General features: G+C 44.3%; 1 protein-coding gene across 1 annotated transcript; it reads right to left on the reverse strand.

The window, feature by feature from the left end:
• Positions 1-1,489: 1,489 nt before the first annotated feature.
• Positions 1,490-22,262, reverse strand: MFAP1 (microfibril associated protein 1). The gene is made up of 9 exons (XM_054452224.1): positions 21,398-22,262; positions 14,160-14,379; positions 11,901-12,030; positions 11,457-11,644; positions 10,212-10,320; positions 9,936-10,096; positions 6,676-6,835; positions 2,289-2,378; positions 1,490-2,189 (listed from the first exon to the last, which is right to left on the reverse strand). The coding sequence occupies exons 1-9, from the start codon at positions 21,474-21,476 to the stop codon at positions 2,007-2,009; spliced, it is 1,320 nt and encodes a 439-aa protein (XP_054308199.1). The 5' UTR covers positions 21,477-22,262; the 3' UTR covers positions 1,490-2,006.
• Positions 22,263-22,630: the final 368 nt, after the last annotated feature.

A 22,630-nucleotide genomic window follows, 5' to 3' on the forward strand; every position in this document is an offset into this window, starting at 1 on the left:
AAGACTAGATATCAAAGGTTGGGCCAGGTGTGGTGACTCATGCCTATAACCCCAGCACTTTGGGGAGGCTGGGCTGGGAGGACTGTGTGAGGTCAGGATTTCCAGGCCAGCCTGGGCAACACAGCATGACCTTGTCTCTACTAAAATTACAAAAAAAAAAAGCCAGGCATGGTGGCATGTGCCCGCCTATGGTCCCAGATACTCTGGAGGCTGAGATGGATTCGCTTGAGCCTGGGAGGTTGAGGCTGCAGTGAGCTGAGATTGTGCTGCTGCACTCCAGCCTTGGCGACAGAGCAAGACTGTCTCAAAACAAAAAAAAAAACCTATGAAAGGTTTTGATTGGTATTCAAATTCTAAGCCATAATACATTCTACATGCTATTTCCTATCCTAGAGAGAAGGTAATTTTACTTTAAAGGTTAATCAGGGCCGGGCGTGGTGGCACGCGCCTATAATCCCAGCACTCTGGGAGGCCAAGGCGGGTGGATCACCTGAGGTCAGGAGTTTGAGACCAGCCTGGCCAAAACGGTAAAACCCCATCTCTACTAAAAATACAAAAAAAAAATTAGCCGGGTGTGGTGGTGGACGCCTGTAATTCCAGCTGCTCAGGAGGCTGCGGCAGGAGAATCTCCTGAACCCAGGAGGTTGCAGTGAGCAGAGATTGCGCCACTGCACTCCAGACTGGGCAACAAGAGTGAAACTCCACCTCAAAAAAAAAAAAAAAAGTTAATCAGCTTGGACCAAGTCACACTTGTTGAACTAGTTTCCTCAACTATAAAACTGTGACGGCCCGGGCCAGCCACGGTGGCTCAACGCCTGTAATCTCAGCACTTTGGGAGGCCGAGGTGGGCGGATCACGAAGTCAAGAGATCAAGACCATCCTGGCTAACACGGTGAAACCCCCGTCTCTACTAAAAATACAAAAATTAACCAGGTGTGGTGGCAGGCGCCTGTAGTCCCAGCTACTCAGGAGGCTGAAGCACTCTAGCCTGGGCGACAGAGCCATCTCTTAAATAAAAACAAACAAAAATAACCCTGCAACGGCCTGAGTCTGCTGTATGGACACTCAAATGGCAGTTACAGACATTTCTCCAAGAGTTTCAAGGCCTTACCCTCATTCTGACTCTAGGATAATTCTTAGATTGTATCCCACACAACAGTGACTTGTACCTATGTTCATCTTTATGTATTTACCACCTCATAGTAATTATTTGCATTCATTTTTATCGTATGACACTAAACTATTTGATTCTTCCAGTGGGACATTTAAAGGATGTGAGAAGACCTTGGTCTTCTCAAACACATCTGTATTTGCTCATCGAATAAATCCAGATGCTACCTAAAGCCAAGCTGGTACCTGAGCTTGTTTCTGAGATCAAAGGGAATTATCAAAATGTGAAACACCTTCTGCCTGACAATTCTGTTATCTTTAATAGGCAATTAATACTTGTCAGCCTGGACATTTTATTTCCAGTATCATGCTAAAAATCTCCTTGTTGTGTGATTCTTTTATTTCTTGACATGCACACATATATGGATCAAAAAGTATGTACAACTAGAAAAATGGACTCCAAGCAAAAATGGAAAACATGTTTCCATGAGCTTAGATTTCCTGGTATATTACTCCTAAACCTAAGGTAGAAGTAATGCATTGTTCACTTACATGCCCACTTTTCTAACCCAAGCTAAGGGCTGGAAAAAGAAACTCAGAACAGTCCCAAGTAAATATGGGAAACCATAGCAGTGATAAAACCTAAGATTTCTCAGAAATAGTTTTAAGTGGGAAGCCTCTAATCCTACCTGGACAGTGCTTTCCTGTGGGTTTCTCAGCATGAGTCCAAACCTCACAAAGCACCTTCAAAGTTTGGGCTACCCAGTATCACAAGTATAGCAGTAGGTCCAATAGCTGGATACAGGGGCCAAGGAAACAATGAAAAAACCAAATCAAGGACCACATGATGAGACTTCCCCTTGTGTTCCACAGTTGGAAGAATAAGCAGTTGGACCCTAGGTAGTTTTCCGCTTCTTGGCAGATGGCCGCTCAAATACGTCTCGTACCCCAGCTGCCTTTTGTTTGAAGAACTTTGTGTTCTGGGCACTCTCTTGGCCCCAAGCTGAGTCAAAGGAGGTGGTATCTTGATCCACAAGGTGAGTGTATTTGGTGCGACCTGAGCGTCCAAAGTTCTTGACCTGAGGGAAGGATGGATGATGAGTTATACCACCAAAGAAACCATGCCTCAGCTATCAATACATCACTTTTCTCTGTCATGTTATTAAGGTTCCCCATACCTGCATGACTTTAGGAAGAATGGTTTTATTGAAATGATCCTCCAGGGTAGGAGCGCTGAAATCTCTCTTGTATACTTCTTCATCCTCATCCTGTATTAAAAAATCTTATCAATCTTGTGGCTTTATTTCCTATATATTCAAACCACAAATTTATTAAACTCTACAATGAGGGATACAGAGAAAGCAGAGGGTATTGAGTCTTTCTTCAAGAGCTTACATCTAGTTGAAGAGATGACATTCTTTTTTTTTTTTCTGAGACGGAATCTCGCTCTGTTGCCCAGGCTGGAGTGCACTGGCGCGATCTTGGCTCACTGCAACCTCTGCCTCCCGGGTTCAAGCAATTCTCCTGCCTCAGCCTCCCGAGTAGCTGAGGCTACAGGCGCATGCCACCACACTCAGCTAATTTTTTGTATTTTTAGTAGAGACGGAGTTTCACTGTGTTAGCCCAGATGGTCTCAATATCCCGACCTTGCAATCTGCCCACCTTGGCCTCCCAAAGTGCTGGGATTACAGGTTTGAACCACTGCGCCCGGCCGAGATGATATTCTTTTTCCTTTGTTGTATTTCTCCTTTTTTTTTTTCCCCCTGAGACAGGGTCTTATTCTGATGTCCTGATGTCCAGGCTGGAGTGCAGTGGGGTCATTACTGCTCACTGCAGCCTTGATCTCCCAGGATCAAGCAATGCTCTCACCTCAGCCTCCTGAGGTAGGACTACAGCTGGGACTACAGGTGTATGCAACTATGCCTAATTTTCTCCTTGAGTGTAGACGTGTCTTGAAGGTTGGCTTATTCTCTCTGCACTCAATGTGTTTGTTTACTCACGTGACTTCAACTCTGCATAGGCCTCTCAAATCTCCAATCCTGGATTTTTTACTGGCTTTCATATATCATAAGTTGGATATTTTATTGGGACTTGAAACTCACGTCTAAAGTGAAAACCATTTATTAATACCTAACCTTTCCATATCAACCTCTTCCCTTTAACTTTTCTGTTAGTAGGACCAGCATACTCTTCGATTACCTAGATTCAAAACTGAGTAACCTCTGTGTGCATTCAATCAGTTGCCACATCTTACAAACTGTTACCACCTGGGTTATTAGTTTTCCTCTACTATCAGTCTTACATACTGTCATTGCATTGATGTTTCTAGACTGTAACTCATTATAATCTTTGCCTTGCTCAAAAACTTCAATGGTTCTCTATTAAATGAATACAACACCTAGGCTGGGCGCAGTGGCTCATGCCTGTAATCCCAGCACTTTGGGAGGCCAAGGCGGGCAGATCACGAGGTCACGAGTTCAAGACCAGCCTGACCAACATGGTGAAACTCTGTCTCTACTAAAAATACAAAAAACACTAGGCCTGGTGGCGCGCACCTGTAATCTCAGCTACACAGGAGGCCAACGCAGGAGAATCGCTTGAACCCGGGAGGTGGAGGTTGCAGTGAGCTGAGATCGTACCACTGCACTCCAGCCTGGGCGACAGAGCGAGATTCCATCTCAAAAATAAATAAATAAATAAATAAATAAATAAATGAATACAACTCCTCTGTGTAGTAATCAAGGCCAAATATTATACAGCCTTAATCCACCTTTTCAGTTCTCTTTGCCACTTCCCTTCACAGCTGATGCTTTCTGCCTCCACTCCTGCTGGTCTCCACCTGGAATGTCTTCCCACCACTCAATGTCAAAAAGTCTATATATCTTGGCCGGGCACAGTAGCTCACGCCTGTAATCCCAGCACTTTGGGATACTGAGGTGGGCACATCGCCTAAGGTCAGGAGTTCAAGATCAGCCTGGCCAACATGGAGAAACCCCGTCTCTACTAAAAATACAAAAACTAGCTGGGCATGGTGGTACATGCCTGTATTCCCAGCTACTTGGGGGACTGAGGCAAGAGAATTGCTTGAACCCGGGAGGCGGAGGTTGCAGAGAGCCAAGATTGCGCCACTGCACTCAAGCCTAGGCGACAAAAAAAAAAAAAATTATATATTTTTTATTTATTTATTTTTTGATACAGAGTCTCGCTCTGTCGCCCAGGTTAGAGTGCAGTGGTATGATCTCAGCTCACTGCAAGCTCCGCCTCCCAAGTTCACGACATTCTCCTGCCTCAGCTTCCCGAGTAGCTGGGACTACAGGCGCCCACCACCACGCCTAGCTAATTTTTTTGTATTTTTAGTAGAGACGGGGTTTCACCATGTTAGCCAGGATGGTCTCGATCTCCTGACCTCATGATCTGCCTGCCTTGGCCTCCCAAAGTGCTGGGATTACAGGCGTGAGCCACCGCGCCTGGCCCAAAATTATACATCTTAAATGCTTAAATGTTACAACCTTTTTGTCAACCCTTTCAATCTTCTACCAAATATAACATCTCTCCCGTCAGAACCCCTACAGTACTTTACTCTTACTTATGTTATAGTGATTATGTATTCTCGCTAACAGTGCTAAACAGTGACCTTTGCATAGTACATGCACTAAAGGTTACTTACTCAATGAAATAAACAACATTAGTAAGGCTGGATGCAGTTGCGCTTGCCTGTAATCCTAGCACTTTGGGAGGCCAAGGTGGGAGGAGAGTTTGAGCCCAGGAGTTTGAGACCAGCCTGGGCTACATAGCAAAACCCATCTTTACAAAATAAAATTTAGGTGTGGTGGCACACACCTGTAGTCCCAACTACTCAGGAGGCTGAGGCAGGATTGCTTGAGCCCAGGAGAATGAGGCAGCAGTGAGCCATGATTGCACCACTGCACTCTAGCCTGAGTGACAGTAATATTACAATGCTGTGATACAGATTTATAAACACATATGCTGATGGAAAAAAAAAACAGCACTATCTTGTTTAAGAAGGACTTTTTAAAAAAAAACTTATTTTGAGAGAGTCTTGGTCAGCCACCCAGGCTGCAGTGCAGTGGCACGATCACGGCTGACTGCAGCCTCAACCTCCTGGGCTGAAGCAATCCTTCCACCTCAGCCCCTTGATAGGTGACACTACAGGCATGGACCACCACACCTAATTTTTGTATTTTTTGTAGAGATGGGGTTTTACCATGTTGCCCAGGCTGAACTCCTGGGCTCAAGTGATCTGCTGGCCTTGGCCTCCCAAAATGTTAAGATTACAGGCATTAGCCAATGTACCCGGCCCACCAAAGGACTTTCACATACACTTTTCTTATGTATCTTAACTAGCAATGCACTGCTTCTCTAAGAAGCTTGATTATTAAAGCTGTGAACTGCTTAAGCAAAGAAACTTTATGACAGAAGCAGTACAAGTAATTCATAATCTCCACTGAATAGTAAGCTACATCTGCTGGAAAACTACCTAAGTACACACTTCCTGCTAATCAGATAGACCTGAAACTGATTTTGGAGGGTGGCAGGGAAGCCGCCACTGAAGTTTTAATAGCATCTGCAGTGAAAGGCAGGAATTTAGTTGCAGTGGGGATATTTAGAATTTGCCACACGGCACTTGAAAAAACTAGTCTAGTTTTTGGTGCAAACTGCTTTAACATTAGGAAATAAACCATACAGGGTTAACAGATTGCTATTTTGATCTTAGTCTTTATATGAATAACAAAGATGATGGCACTCCATCTAATGGTTAGGTAATAAACCATTCTTTTGGTTAGTTACTCTTGGGTACTGTCAGTTCAGAATGAAGTGAACTAACTTTCTGCCACCCAAAAGTGAATTAATGTAAAGCTATCTGCAGAGTTTGGCTTTCACATAACCAAAACTTCTCATTCAGATATGAAAAAATGACAACTATGTTATGTGGAGGACCTAATTAGTCCACTATCTAGATCACTTCTGTATTTCATTTCCTCAGTTTATCTAAGGCTGGGGACGATGGCTCATGCCTGTATTCCTAATACTTTTGGAGGCTGAGGTGGGAGGACTGCTTGAGGCCAGAAGGTCAACACCAGCCTGGGCAACATAGTGAAACCTGACCTTTATGAAAAATTAAAAAAAAAAAGCCAGGCATGGTTGTTGCATGCCTGTAGTCCCAGCTACTCTGGAGGCTGAAGCAGGTGTATCCCTTAAGCCCAGGAGGTCAAGGCTGCAGTGAACTATAATCGCACCACTGTACCCCAGCCTGGGTGACAGCGAGACTCCGTCTCTTAAAAAAAAAAAAAAAAAAAAGTCTATTACATCATTTCCTCTTTTTGAGAGTTGGGGCCAAAAGAGAGAACAGTTGATGCTACTTCTATAATCCAATTGCTGATGCTGTTCTCTGAGTTTATATTGTTCAGAAGGAAAAAGCAAATGAGAAAGCTGACCACTGGCAAGTGGAAATAACATTCCAGAATATTCCTGAAGAGAAAAATAATTCAAAGTTTCTGAGTTATTCCTACTGCCCAATTTTCTGACTCTCTTTTCACTTCTTACCATGAAGAAGGCACCCCGGTGATAATACTTCTGTAAGAACTTGTATTTGCCCTTAACAGCTTTGTTGGTAATGACTTTGCCATTTGCCCGAAGTTCAGCTCTCCTCTCCTCCTCAGTCAGGTTTCGCATGCGTTCAATTTCTGCTTTCTCCTTCTCAAGCCTGTCCAGGGAGCAAAACAATTTATTGGTACTGTTACAGCTTCAGAAAGACCAAATTATCTGAAAATAACAGTCCCATGTCATTTCAAGTATTAGTCACCTTCTTTAATTCTAGTCATTGCCTATTAGGAATCAAGATCAGGAGCTCAATAAACAAACGGGTGAGTTAGTCTTCATTATGTTTGCTAGACTAGGTATTGCCAACTTCCAAAAGTTGATTCTAGCCCTTCTGACGTTCAGACATACTATTACTGCTGGGTTTTGCAACATTACAAATTCTCTTTCCCTAAAAGGTCTTCTTAGCTTTAAAAAAAAAAAAAAAAAAATCAGTGAATTTAAAATAACTGTCTGAGGCTTTGCTGGTATTCCTTTATGTAAGTGTATCATAATCATATAGGTGCTTGCATGCCATAAACCAAAGATTACCATCATTAATTAGATTGCAGTAACTTTTTTTTTTTTTTTTTTTTTTTGCGAGACGGAGTCTTGCTCTGTCACCCAGACTGGAGTGCAGTGGTGCAATCTTGGCTCACTGCAAGCTCTGCCTCCTGGGCTCATGCCATTCTCCTGCCTCAGCCTCCCGATTAGCTGGGACTACAGGTGCCCGCCACCATGCCCGGCTAATCTTTTTGTATTTTTAGTAGAGACGGGGTTTCACTGTGTTAGCCAGGATGGTCTCAATCTCCTGACCTCGTGATCCGCCTGCCTCGGCCTTCCAAAGTGCTGGGATTACAGGCCTGAGCCACTGCGCCTGGCCAGATTGCAGTAACTTTTTAGCCAGTGTTGGGGAAAGAGGAGGTGATATCCCTTTTCTCAAAAAAAAAAAAATGCATATATACACACAATTTTGTGTACAATTTTATTTTATTTTTTTGAGATGGAATCTCACTCTGTTGCCCAGGCTGGAGTGCAGTGGCGCGATCTTGGCTCACTGCAACCTTTGCCTCCCAGGTTCAAGCTATTCTCCTGCTTCAGCCTCCTGAGTAGCTGGGATTACAGGTGTGTGCCACCATGCCTGACTAATTTTTGTATTTTTAGTACAGACAGGGTTTCACCATGTTGGACACGCTAGTGTCAAACTCCTGACCTTGTGATCCGCCCACCTCCGCTTCCCAAATTGTTGGGATTACAGGCGTGAGCCACCACGCCCGGCCTTGTGTACAATTTTAAAGGGCACTTAGACTCCTACTCCTTCAGGTCCAGGATAAAAATCTTAGAAACTACAGGCTGAGGGCCAGGCATGGTGGCTCATGCCTGTAATCCCAGTACTTTGGGAGGCCGAGGTGGGTGGATCACCTGAGGTCAGGGGTTCAAGGCCAGCCTGGCCGACATGGTGAAAACCTACCTCTACTAAAAATACAAAAATTAGCTGGGCGTGGTGGCATATGCCTGTAGTCCCAGCTACTCAGGAGGCTGAGGCAGAACTGCTTGACTCCCAGGGGGTGGAGGTTGTAGTGAGCCAAGATTGCGCCACTGCACTCCAGCCTGGGCGACAGAGTGAGATTGCATCTCAAAAAAAACCACAAAAAAACAAAAAAAAAACCCCCAAACCAAAAAACTACAGGCTGAGGATGAAGTTATCTATTGTGTGTAGTTCATATTCAGGCAAGTTTTCTTTTTTTCTTTTTCCAGATAGAGTCTCACTCTGTCACCTAGGCTGGAGTGCAGTGGCATGATCTCAGCTCATGGCAACCTCTGCCTCCCGGGTTCAAGCAATTCTCTTGCCTCCGCCTCCCGAGTAGCTGGGAATAACAGGCACACACCACCACACCCAGCTAATTTTTGTATTTTAGTAGAGATAGGTTTTCATCACGTTGGCCAAGCTGGTCTTGAACTCCAACCTGAAGTGATTCGCCTGCCTCAGCCACTCAAAGTGCTGGGATTATGGGTGTGAGCCACTACACCCAGCCTAGAGTTATCTATTGATGGTTTCCTTTGTAATCTGGGATTACCCTCGCATACCTAGTAATTTACAGGAATGAGTGATGCAGCTCAGAAATGATTCTGCTGGGGTCAGGCGTGATGGCTCACGCCATAATCCCAGCACTTTGGGAGGCCGAGGTGGATGGATAACCTGAGGTCATGAGTTCGAGACCAGCCTGACCAATATGATGAAACCCTGTCTGTACTAAAAATACAAAAATTAGCCAGGCATGGTGGCGCATGCCTGTAATCCCAGCTACTTGGGAGGCTGAGGCAGGAAAATCACTTGAACCTGGTAGGCGGAGGCTGCAGTGAGCTGAGATTGTGACACTTCACTCCAGCCTGGGTGAAAAGTGAAACTTCATGTCAAAAAAAAAAAAAAAAAAAAAAAGATTGTGCTCTAACATAGTGTAGATTATTTAAGTGCCACAAATTTTTCCCCTCACAGTATGTATGCCCCTTTTCAAAAAGTATGACTTTGCTCCTCCTCCTCTCCAAAGGTGGAGTCTGTTTCTCCACCTGCTTAAAGTTAGGTTGGCCTTGTGACTTGCTTTGACCAATATGTGGCAAGATCGATGTATGAGTTCTGGAACCGATGTGTCAGAAGACCTCACCCTCTTAGAATGGTGCCCTGAGGCTGCCATGTAAGGAAGCCAGTCTAATCCAGTGAAGGATAAGTGAGGCATCCTAACTGATAGCCACCACCTACTACTTACTAGACATGTGAGTGAAGCCCTTTTAAGTTTCTAGCCCAGTCAACCTTCCAGCTGGATGCAACTACATAAGTAAGCCCAGGTAAAATCAGTAGAGGAACTGTTCGGCCAACCTCCAAAATTGTGAAAAGTAATAAATTGTTGTTTCAAGTCACTCAATTGTGGGTTGGGTTGTACACAAGAAGAGATAACTACTAACAGTTACTAATTTTTGTGTCTACTAGGAAACTAAAGGGAGCACTGGCTGGCACTCTATTATGGACACACATCGACAAAGTGTGTTTCTCGTCCCTAATTTCACTGTAACAAGTGAAACTCATATTCCAATTATAGGAAACTCACCCAGCAGCAAGAACTCTGCAGGTGGCTAGAATGGAACTCACAGTAGGTAATGAGTCTCAGAACTATCCTGCTAGAAACCTGTTCCATCAGCAGCATTAACTCTAGGCTCATCTTTTTACTCACGCTTCTCGATCTTCTCTGTCCCTTTTGATTCTTTTTAGCTCTCGAACTTTCCATGCCTCATATTCCTCCTCATCATTTTCATCATCAGTATTGAGTGCATCCAATGCAGCCAGGGATCGCTTGTTCTCTTCCAGCTCTTTTTTGGTTTCCTCTTCGACAATCTGGATAGGGAGAACAATTCAGCTTGAACAATTCAGCTTGGACTTCCTTACTCTCCTCAGACAAACCTGATTACACTATTTCTTGTACTCCATCCTTGCAACCACTCCCCAGTACCTTGAGTGTGTACTTGCGCCTTTCCTCAGCCATGCGTTTTGCTTCCTGCTCCAGCTCCTTCTGTTTCAATGCTTCGGCTTCACGTTCTTGAACTGTCACTCGGTCCTTCCTGCATCACAGAGATCCTGTTAATTGCCCAAAGTCCTTAGAGTGGAGTGCTTTGTTCCCCTAGACCTAGTCCCATCCAAATCAGGTAAAAACCAAATAATCTTTGGCTCTGTTATTTTCAAAGAGCAAAAAACATTGAGTCATCCCAGGTCTTTTTTTTTTTTTTGAGACGGAGTCTCACTTGTCGCCTAGGCTGCAGTGCAGTGGTGTGATCTCGGCTCACTGCAACCTCCGCCTCCTGGGTTCAAGTAATTCTCTGCCTCAGCCTCCCGAGTAGCTGGGATTACAGGAGTCTGCCACCACACCTGGTTAATTTCTTTGTATTTTTAGTAGAGATGGGGTTTCACCATCTTGGCCAGGCTGGTCTTGAACTCTTGACCTCCTGATCCACCTGCCTCAGCCTCCGAAAGTGCTGGGATTACAGGCGTGAGCCACCGTGCCCAGCCATCATCCCAGGTCTTTAGAGGACTAAAATCATGTTTCTTTGAGAACTGCCTGGACAGCAAAGAACCTGTTGGCCTGTAAGTAGTAGGATTTCTAGCCATCAGGAAAGGAATAGGAATTTGCTCGTTGAGTTTAATTTTGTGCTTAAAAATATATGGCCTTGGCTTGGCGCGGTGGCTCCTGCCTGTAATCCCAGCACTTTGGGAGGCTGAGGAGGACGGATCACCTGAGGTCGGGAGTTCGAGACCAGCCTGACCAACATGGAAAAACCCCCTCTCTACTAAAAATGCAAAATTAGCCAGGCGTGGTGGCGCATGCCTGTAATCCCAGCTACTTGGGAGACAGAGGCAGGAGAATTGCTTGAAACCGGGAGGTGGAGGTTGTGGTGAGCCGAGATCATGCCATTGCACTCCAGCCTGGGCAACAAGAGCAAAACTCTGTCTCAAACAAACAAAAAAAGGCCTTGACAGATATATGCTCTATAACTGAAAAAAGAGATGTGAAAACAAACTCAGGTTCTCTGCTAACACCAAGATATTCCTCAGCAGCTAGTCTGCCAAGGGTAGAGCACTAGCAAAAGCACTTTCACTCAGTGTTTAGATTTCAGAATAGCACGACAGAAAGCAGACTTTTGTCTCCACGCCTGGAAAGTGGTAATTAAGTGGATTCAGATCTGGCTTGTTAGATACTTACTTTCGAATGAAGACTGGCTTAAGGCGAGGCTCCATCTCATCTTCACTGTCTGTGTACTCTTCATACTCAGACTCTGATTCTGACTCCTCTCCAGACCGACCCTCATCTTCCACTTCCATGACTTCCATCTCTTCATTTTTCCTCTCCTGTGCTCGCTGACGCATCATGCCACGCCGCCGCTCTATTTCCTATCAAGTCATATATATAAGCCAGTCAGTCAAATGGCCTATGGCTTTTTGTTCGTCTCATCAAACACAACAAATTCAAATGTAAAAAAATAAAACTTAGTATCATTCTATTTTTAATCCTATCCCCACAAACAAGGAACATAATCAGAGTCCTGCCAAAGCAGTGATCTCATGTATTTAAGGCTTCAACAAATGAGCACTGGCATCAACTTTTTCTTATATCCAGAAAAAAACTTCCCATGTTCCTTTATCATACCTCATCATCAATTTCCTCCTCCTCTTCTTCACTGCTGTCTTCTCGTTCCATGCGCCAAGCATCTCCTTCTACTTCTGAGTCACTCTCTCCTACCACTTCAGGTTCCACTATTTTTCGATGTCGAGCCAATCTGAAAAACAGTATCTCCAAATTTAACACCAATGTCATAAAAATGAAGTAGCATCAACCGCATTTCCATAGCCACAGAGCACATTATGTTTGCCTTCATTAATACTTAAGTTTTTTTTTTTTTTGAGGCAGGGTCTTGCTCTGTCACCCAGGCAGCAGTGCAGTGGTGCGATCTTGGCTCACTGCCACCTCTGCCTCCCAGACTCACGTGATCCTCCCACCTCAGCCTCCTGAGTAGCTGGGACTATAGGCATGCCACCACACCTGGCTAATATTTGTATTTTTTGTAGAGATGGGGTTTTACCATGTTGCCCAGGCTGGTCTTGAACTCCTGGACTTAGGCAATCTGCCTGCCTCAGCCTCTCAAAGTGCTGGGATTACAGGTGTGAGCCACCATGTCCATCCAGTATTAAAGTATTGAGGTGGGGGGAAACTGAGGTGCAGATTAAAGAAACTAAACTGGGATGTCAGAGCGAATAGTCAAGTTGGGCCTGAAATACTAAACGTATGCTGAGGCATCCTGGGGCACCACAGCAAGCCAGCAAACTCATAGGGATGCATTGGGATTTTTTTGAGACAGAGTCTCACTCTGTCACCCAGGCTGAAGTGCAATGGCATGATCTTGGTTCACCACAACCTCCGTCTCTCAGGTTCAAGTGATAATCCCTGCCTCAGCCTCCTGAGTAGCTGGGATTACAGGCACGGCGCCATCACACTCAGCTAATTTTTTTATTTTTAGTAGAGATGGGGTTTCGCCATGTTGGCCAGGCTAGTCTTGAACTCCTGACCTCAGGTGATCCGCCTGCCTAGGCCTCCCAAAGTGCTGGGATTACAGGCGTGAGTCACCGAGCCCGGCCTGCACTGGGATATTTTTAATAGCTCAAGATAATTCAGTTTCAACATTAAGTCACACTACACTCCTTTCGAGAATATCGTATCTTTGTGAAACTGGGTTTTGGTGGCTGCTGTGATAAAAGGTAAAAGAAAGTATAGTGTGAAAATCAATATAAAACAAGACATGAAAAAGTGACAGTGCTGATTCCAAGGTTTAAAAGGCTGTCAGTGTCCAACAGGCAAACAAATTCCACTAGTAACTATGGTTATGTGAGAATGAATAAAAGTGTTTTTTTCCCCATGGGCACTGTAATTTTCTTTTTTTTTTTGAGATGGAGTCTCGCTCTGTCACCCAGGCTGGAGTGCAGTGGCATGATCTCGGCTCACTGCAGTCTCCGCCTTCCAGGTTCAAGCAATTCTCTGCCTCAGCCTCCCAAGTAGCTGGGATTACAGGTGCCCGCCACCATGCCTGGCTAATTTTTTTGTATTTTTAGTAGAGATGGGGTTTTACCAAGTTGGCCAGGCTGGTCTTGAACTCCTGACCTCGTGATCCACCCGCCTCGGCCTCCCAAAGGGCTAGGATTACAGGCGTGAGCCACCATGCCTGGCCATGGGCACTGTAATTTTCAAGTGGCAAAGTTATTAGGACATAAATACTTACTAAGTTACTTGGCTCTAACTACTTAATAACTAAAATAAACAGAACTGTTTTGGCCCAGGAGCTCTGTGAAAAAACTCCTGGGATAATTATGAACAGTGAAAGTTCAGGACCCCTGGCCTACTCTATAAAGCAATGTCTCAATCAATATATAACATACAAAATCCCTCACTGGGAGGCTCTCTTTCTACCATGAGACCTTTATGAGGTCTTTTCTCCTACTTCAGTGTCATTTCCCCTTATTAGCATTTAGAGTAAGTAGATGTATAAAATCAATTTACCAAAGTTTATAAAACATCTTTGTGCTAAAAAGACTCCCCTCAACAGCCAACAAATGGTCTGTGTTTTCTATTCCCATAAGGAGTTGAGTAGGTCCTTTAGGCCAGAAGTAACCTGCTGTTGTCTGAAGCTGCCACCTTTGTAACTTTGGTCATGTAACTTTCTTAGCCCGTTTGTGCTCCTAGTTTCCTCCTTTTGTGAAATGGGGATAATAGCACCTATTTCATAAAGTTATTGTATGGATTACAAGAATTAGCAAATGTAATCTACTTGATAGTACTATTCAAATATTAGCTATTATTATTATTATTAAGCTGTAGAGGTTCATGTTCAAGTAAAAACACAATCATAGACATTACCTCTCTTCCACATCTTCACTAATACGGTTCTGTAAACGCCGTAGCCGGGGGTCACTGGATGAATCCTCCTCCTGTTCCTCAGGCTCTGCTTCTTGTTCTTTGGCTTTCTTAATGAACTGAAATTCTTCATCCTCCTCATCTGAGGACTCCATAGGGGCATAGTCTGGCCTTTTTCCGGACACATAACGCTTTACCTTCACTTTTTCCATTGAAATCTCACCTGGGCGAGAAAGGTAACTTATGTTTCAGTAGCCTCTTTCTCAATGTGCTTCAACCCATCATGGCCTTTGCAAATAGAGCCCTTTATTCATAGTAGACAAGAGTCTAAGCAGGAGAAGAAGAGAGCCGCTACCCAACCATCTATTCATCTAATGGTGTTTTCCTACAAAGGCCAAGTCATGAGACTGCATCCTTGTGAAAGCCAACACTGATGATAATGAGGCTTACCTTGAGTACAATGAAGTAGAGGAAGGTAGGCAGTGAAACAGTAGAAAAAAGTCCCCCCCAAAAAGGCAGACTGCATCCATCACAAATTCATGGTATCCCACCTCAACTATACCCTTAAACAAATTATTTGTAACACTGCCCAGCACATAGTAAGGGTAATTTCTGCAGGAACATAAAACTAAAATGCTGCTCAGGCATTCTTGTAGTTCCCTCTGGAATTTCTATGGCAGCCTTTATAACATATTGCCACATGACTCAATATTCTAATCTTACCTATTTCTACCTTCTTTTCCTTTACCTTATGTGTTATCAAACATGCAAGAGTATGTAATCTCTTACAAATACCTTTTTTTTTTTTTTTTTTTTGAGACGGAGTCTCACTCTGTCGCCCAGGCTGGAGTGCAGTGGCGTGATCTCGGCTCACTGCAACCTCCGCCTCCGGGTTCAAGTGATTCTTCTGCCTCAGCCTCCTGAGTAGCTGGGACTACCAACGCGTGCCACCACGCCCAGCTAATTTTTTGTATTTTTAGTAGAGATGGGGTTTCACCGTATTAGCCATGATGGTCTTGATCTCCTGACCTCATGATCCGCCCACCTTGGCCTCCCAAAGTGCTGGGATTACAGGCGTAAGCCACAGCACCCAGCCTACAAATACAAACAATTCTAGTGAACAAAGAGAGACAGTGAAAACTAACCAACTTATTTTATGAGTATAACCTTGATAACCAAATTGGACAGTTCAAAGGAAAACTTTAGGTGGATTTCACTTACACACACAAATACAAAAATACTAAATAACGTAAGAGCAAATTTATCCCAGCAATATAAAAACTACAGAAAAAAAAAAACCCCTAAGCCAGCACAACTTATCAGAATTTAGCCCAAGACTAGAAGGATAGTTTGACCTTAGAAAATTAATGAGGGGGCCAGGTGTGGTGGCTGAAGCCTGTAATCCCAGCATCTTGGAAGGTTGCGGCAGGAGGATTGCTTAAACCCAGGAGTTCGAGACCAGCCTGGGTTTAGACCTTATCTCTACTAAAAATAAAAAAAATTACCCGGGCATGGTGGTATATGCCTGTGGTCCCAAGCTACATGGGAGGCTGAGGTGGGAGAATCACTGGAGCCCAGGAGGTTGAGGCTGTGGCAAGCCATGACCACACCAAGGCACTCACTTCAGCCTGAGTGATAGAGTGAGACCCTATGTCAAACACAAAAATATATATAGCTGGGCACAGTGGCTCATGTCTGTAATCCCAGCACTTTGGAAAGCCAAGGTGGGCAGATCAGTTGAGGCTAGGAGTTCGAGACCAGCCTGGCCAACATGGCAAAACCCCGTCTCTACTAAAAATACAAAAATTAGCCAGGTGTGGTGGCACAGACTTGTTAATCCGAGCTACTCAGGTGGCTGAGGCAGGAGAATCACTTGAACCTGGAAGGTGGAGGTTGCAGTGAGCTGAGATCGTGCTACTGCACTCCAGCCTGGGCAACACAGTAAGACTCTGTCTTTAAAAACAAAACAAAACAAAATTCCAAAAAAAAATGTATGTAGATAGATAGATAAACAATGGGAGGGAAGCAATATACTATTTTTACTTTTTTAAATTTTATTTTTGTTATTTTTTAAAAGGTAGAGAAAGGGTCTTGCTGTGTTGCCCAAGCTGGCCTTGGACTCCTGGCCTCAAGTGATACTCCAGCCTCAGTCTCCCAAACTGCTAGGATTACAAGTGTGAGCCATCTCTCCTAGCCTACTATTTTTTAAAGTCACATTTTAAAAAAATAATAGATAACAGCAGACTTTATACTTAATGATAAAACAATAGAACCATCTATTTATTTATTTATTTATTTATTTGAGATGGAGTCTCGCTCTGTTGCCCAGGCTGCAGTGCAGTGGCATGATCTCGGCTCACTGCAACGTCTGTCCCCTGGGTTCAAGCAATTCTCCCTGCCTCAGGCTCCTGAGTAGCTGGGATTACAGGTGCCCACAACCATGCCTGGCTAATTTGTGTATTTTTTAGTAAAGACAGGGTTTCACCATGTAGGCCAGGCTGGTCTTGAACTCCTGGCCTCAGGTGATCCGCCGGCCTCAGTATCATAAAGTGCTGGGATTACAGGTGTGAGCCACCGTGACTGGCCAGAAGCATTCTCTTTAAAAATCAGTGGGCATCCAGCCAGGCATGGTGACTCACGCCTGTAATCCCAGCACTCTGGGAGGCCAAGGCCGAGGGATCATAAGGTCAGGAAATCGAGAACATCCTGGCTAACACAGTGAAACCCCATCTCCACTAAAAATACAAAAAAATTAGCCAGGCATGGTGGCGAGTGCCTGTAGTCCCAGCTACTTGAGAGGCTGAGGCAGGAGAATGGCGTGAACTTGGGACGCGGAGCTTGCAGTGAGCGAGATAGCGCCACTGCACTCCAGCCTGGGCAACAGAGCAAGACTCCGTCTCAAAAAAACAAAAAACCAAAAAATTAGCCGGGTGTGGTGGCATGCACCTGTAGTCCCAGCTACTCAGGAGGCTGAGGCAGGAGAATGGTGTGAACCCGGGGGCGGAGTTTGCAGTCAGCCGAGATCGCGCTACTGCACTCCAGCCTGGGCGACAGGGCGAGACTCCATCTCAAAAAAAAAACAAACAACAACAACAACAAAAAAACCAGTGGGCATCCTAATGTTGTCCCTATCACACCTTCTAGTCAACACTATTACGGTTCTAATTTGGGCAATAAGGAAAAGTTATAAGGATTTAAAAGGAAGAAACTGCCATAATTTGCAGATTATATGGTTGTCTGTAGAAAACACAAGATAATAGATAAAAGAGTTCAGAAAAAATGCTAGATAAAAAACAAAAATAAGCATACCTGTACATTAGCTACATATAATTAGAAAGTACAATTTTATTTTTATTTATTTATTTTCTTGAGAGAGGGTCTCACTCTGTTGCCTAGGGTGGAGTGCGGTGGCGCAATCATGGCTCACCGCAGCCTCAACCTCCTAGGCTCAAACCATTCTCCTGCCTCAGCCTCCCAAGTAGCTGGGACTACAGGCGTGCAACACCATGCCGGTTTAATTTTTAAAATTTTTTTGTACAGACAAGGTCTCACTATGCTGCCCAGGCTGGTCTTGAACTCCTGGACTCAAGTGATCCTCTTGCCTAGGGCCTCCCAAAGTGCTGGGATTACAGGCGTGAGCCACCATGCCCGGCATATTTTCTACTTTTTGAGAATGGGTCTCACTCTGTTACCCAGGCTGGTGTGCATTGGTATGATCACAGCTCACTGCAGTCTCAACCTCCTGGGCTTAAGTGAGCCTCCCTCTTCAGCCTCTCAGTAGCTGGGACTACAGACAGGTACCGCCCAGGTAATTTTATTTTTTTGTAGAGCATTGTATTTTTTGGGGTCTCGCTATGTTGCCTAGGCTGGAGAAAATACAGTTTTAAAATACCACTAACGGTCACAAGTAATCTATAAGATACTGTGGAATAAATCCAACAAACAATGTACAAGGCTTTTAGGAGGAAAAATATATAATTTTATTGAAAGATAAAAAAGATGTAAATAAACAGAGAAATATTTCATGTTCAAGGATGAGAAGATGGCAACTGCACCTGAATTAACCTATAAATGTATAATCTATCATTTTAATGCAATTCCATTAAAAGTTGTCTCCAGGCTTATTCCAAAATCATATGGAAGAATAGGAGGCCCCAAAATGCCAAGACAATGCTGAAGAAGAATAAAGCTGACGGGGGCGGGGAAGAAGGGGTGGGGCATAGTTTACCAGATATGTCAGTGACCCAGGAAGTACACAGAGATCAATGGAACAGAGAGATGAAAAACAAACTTATATGAGAACTTGAGTATATTATAGGGATGGCATTAAAAATCAGTAGAGAATGGATGGGGTGAGAAGGGACAATTGGCCAACCATATAGTAAAATTAGACCTCTAACTTCCACCACAGACACAAAAATTCCAGATGGATTAAAGACCCAACTATGAAAAACTTATCTTAAATATTTACCTTCCCTACTGGACTGTAAGCTCTCTAACTTATAATCTGTCTGGTATAAGTGTGTATTCAACTCAATTTAATATATACAAACACTCAGAAGATAGAAAACCTTTACAATATGAGTATCTGTGATCTCAGTGCAGGGAAGGATTATTTCTTAAACGATATACAAAAAAAGCTAAAACCATAAAAGATAAAGTTGATAAATCTGATAACACTAAAACTAGAAATATCTGTGTAAGAGAAGACTCCATAATTAAAAGACAAGCCAAAAAATGGGGAAAAGTATACTATAGATTTGGAATATATAAAAACAAAGCAAACAGAAAGTGGGTAACTGACAGAAACAGGTAATTCACGGAAAAGAAAACCTAGAGAGCTTATGAGACACATGAACGAGATGCCCAGCATCGGCTGGACGCAGTAGCTCTACGGTGAGCCGAGATGGAGCCATTGCACTCCAGCTTGGGCAACAAGAGTGAAACTCTTTCTCAAAAAAAAAAAAAAAAAAAAAAAAAAAGCCCAGCATCACTAGTAATCAGGGGAATGCAAATTAGAATAATGAAATACCATTTCACACCTGTTAGATTGGGCAAAAAATGTAAAAATCTGATACAACCAAGTGTGTAGATGATGAATATATGGGAAATAAAGCTCTTAGGTTCTTGAAGTTTGTTTTCTTTTTTTTTTTTGAGATGGAGTCTTGCTCTGTTGGCCAGGCTGGAGTGCAGTGGCGTGATCTTGGCTCCACGAAACCTCTGCTCCTGGGTTCAAGCGATTCTCCTGCCTCAGCCTTCCAAACAGCTGGGATTACAGGCGTGCACCATCACATCCGGCTAATTTTTGTATTTTTAGTAGAGACGGGGTTTCACCATGTTGGCCAGGCTGGTCTCGAACTCCTGACCTCAGGTGATCCACCCATCTCGGCCTCCCAAAGTGCTGGGATTACAGGCCGGAGGCATCGTGCCCAGCCTTTCTTTTAAGAGACAGGGTCTTGATCTGTTGCTCAGGCTGGAGTGTAATGGCACAGTCATACCTCATTGCAGCTTTGAACTTTCGAGCATAAGTGATCCTCCTGCTTTGGCTTGCCCCAAGTAGCAGGAGCACATCACTACATCCCGCTAATTCTTAATTATTATTATTATTATTTTTGAGACGAAGTCTTACTCTTGTCCCCCAGGCTGGAGTGCAATGGTGCGATCTCGGCTCATTGCAACCTCCGCCCCCCGAGTTCAAGTGATTCTCCTGCCTCAGCCTACCGAGTAGCTGGGACTACAGGCGCCTGCCACCACGCCTGGCTAATTTTTGTATTTTTAGTAGAGACAGTTTCACCATGTTGGCCAGGTTGGCCTCGAACTCTTGACCTCAGGTGATCCACCCGCCTCGGCCTCCCAAAGTGCTGGGATTACAGGCATGAGCCACCGCACTGGGCCCTAATTTTTATTTTTATTTTTGCAGAGATGGGGGGGGTCTCGCTATGTTGCCCAAACTGGTCTTGAACTCCTGGCCTCAAGCGATCCTCCTGCCTCAGCCTCCCGAAGTGCTGAGATTACAGGTGTGAGCCACTGTGCTCCACAAATTCTTATGTTCTTACAACTTACTTTGGGGAGCAATTGGCAACAGGTACTAAATAAAGCTAGTATTGGCTACAGAATGACAATTGCAGAACTTTCTTTTTTTTCTTTTTTTGAGAGAATCTCACACTGTGGCCCAGGCTGGAGTGCAATGGTGCGATCTCTGCTCACTGCGACCTCCACCTCCCGGGTTCAAGCAATTCTGCCTCAGATTCCCAAGTAGCTGGGACTACAGGCACCCACCACCATGCGTGGCTAATTTTTTGTATTTTTAGTAGAGACGGGGTTTCGCCATGTTGGTCAGGCTGTCTCGAACTCCTGACCTCAGGTGTTCAGCCCGCCTCAGCCTCCCCAAGTGCTGGGTTTATGGGCATGAGACACCGTGCCTGGCCGCAGTACTTTTTTAAACAACGGGACAACCACCTGCCTCTCAGTAGGGAATAAACGGTGGATTACAGTTTATTTTATACAATGGAATTCATAAGCTGTTAAGATGAATGAATTAGATGTATAGGGAGCCAAAGATAATTCTCAAAAGCCATGTTGAGACTAGACACGGCGGCATCTACTTGGGAGGCTGAGGCAGGAGGACAGTCTGAGCCCCAGGAGTTCGAGTCCAGCCTGGGCAGCATAAGCAGACTTCTATGGACAACAAAAGAGGGACTGTATCCCGCACAATGCCCTGCCAACAGGCATTCTCTATCTATCTATCTATCTAGCCTGATATTATATACATATTGATATATACTTAAGTCCTAATTATTAGATTAATAATATACTTAAGTTCCTAAGTAATTCACTAATAATAAATTCTAGTAATTATATGTAATTAGTGATATTCTAATCATAATATATATTAAACTAATACATATATTCTAGCATATATGTATTAGACATATATATTCTGATATATACTTAAGTTCCTAAGTAACTAATATTTTTATATATGTAATATATATCATACATATGTAACATTAGTCTAAGGAATCTGTGGAGGCTAACAGAAGAGAGGTGCTTGCTGAATACTAGAGCAGGCCACAGGAACAAGATCGGATGCAAGTGGGTGGGGGTGGAAAGATCGAAGAATCTGGCAGCCAGCTCTCAAGAGCTGGCGGGGTTGGAGTGGTCTGTCCGGGAGAGGTCTGGAGGTTGCTGGGGCCGGAAGGAGTTAAAATTCGACTGGGAAGAGGGTGTTAGCAGCGTACCTTTCTCATTGCGAACCGGGACGGCCCCAGCCGTAGACTGAATGGGCGGTTGCTTCATGAGAGCGCTTGGGACCGACATGTTGATGGCAGCGACGGTGATTCCCGAAACTTGACTAATTCCAAACAGTGAACACCAACAACGTCAACGAAGAGAAGAAATTCCTTCCACTTAAGTCCACGAACACAGCTGTGCGACTGATAAGAGAAACTACTTACGGCTGAACTAGATAAACCGGAAATACGTAACGAGAGGATTGTGGGATGGTGGAGGACGTTTAGGCGACCACAGCTAGGAAGTTGAGTCGGTTTCTGCGCATGCTCATTGGCTGCCCGCATGTCTTCTACGTCGCAAAATTTGGAAGCCGCTTTTGGCGGGAAATTTTGCTTCCTTTGGGCTTTGCTGTTAGGACCCTGCGGTGAGGAAGGTTCGAATGAAAGATTTTACGTGTTAACTTGGTTTGAAGCCAAGAACGGTGTAGTGAATAAGAAACTCAGGCGACAGTGAGTTACTGTTTGGGTTGTTAAAGGCTCAGAATAAGTAGAGTTTGATGGAATAAAAATCTTGCCAGTAGTATCCGATTAGCTTAGTTCGTAAGGCCAGGGTGGGCTGTGGTGCGGTATTTGGTGTCACAGGGCAGGTGGTGCTGATTTAGGCCAGTGACCAAAAAAAAAAAAGAAAAATCTCCCGAGGAGCCTGGGACATTGCCTGCCTGAAATCCCAAAACTCCACTTTTTTAGGCTTTCAGGTTTTTCCAGTTTCTGGAAACTAACTATTAAAATACATTCCTGGCTGGAAAATGTTTGTATTTAAATATCTAAGTAATTATTATTCTTTTGAGACGGTCTTCTTCTGTCACCCAGGCTGGAGTGCAGTGGCTCGATCTCAGCTCACTGCAGTCTCCACCTCCCGGGTTTAAGCAATTCTCGTGCCTCAGCCTTCTGATTAGCTGGGATTACAGGCGCCTGCCACCACACCCTGCTGATTTTTGTATTTTTAGTAGAGACGAGGTTTCACCGTGTTGGCCAGGCTTAAGGGATCCGCCCACTCCGGCCTCCCACAGTGCTGAATGTTGGCGTGCGCCACCACTCCCGGCTAATTTTTGTATTTTTAATAGAGGCAGGGTTTCGCCATGTTGCCCAGGCTGGTCTTGAACTCCTGACCTCAGATGATCCACCTACCTTGGCCTCCCCAAAGTGCTGGGATTACAGATGTGAGCCACCGCACCCGGCCTG

This window comes from Pongo pygmaeus, chromosome 16, assembly GCF_028885625.2.
Source record: "Pongo pygmaeus isolate AG05252 chromosome 16, NHGRI_mPonPyg2-v2.0_pri, whole genome shotgun sequence".
Lineage (NCBI taxonomy): Eukaryota > Metazoa > Chordata > Mammalia > Primates > Hominidae > Pongo > Pongo pygmaeus.

Bases quoted from the DNA above. Each gene is read 5' to 3' on its own strand.
- MFAP1 (XM_054452224.1), bottom strand. From the start codon at position 21,476: ATGTCGGTCCCAAGCGCTCTCATGAAGCAACCGCCCATTCAGTCTACG. The intron at 14,380-21,397 runs GTACGCTGCTAA...TTTCTCGCCCAG, and splicing joins CCCGGTTCGCAATGAGAAAG to GTGAGATTTCAATGGAAAAA. The intron at 10,097-10,211 runs GTACTGGGGAGT...CTCCCTATCCAG, and splicing joins GGCGCAAGTACACACTCAAG to ATTGTCGAAGAGGAAACCAA.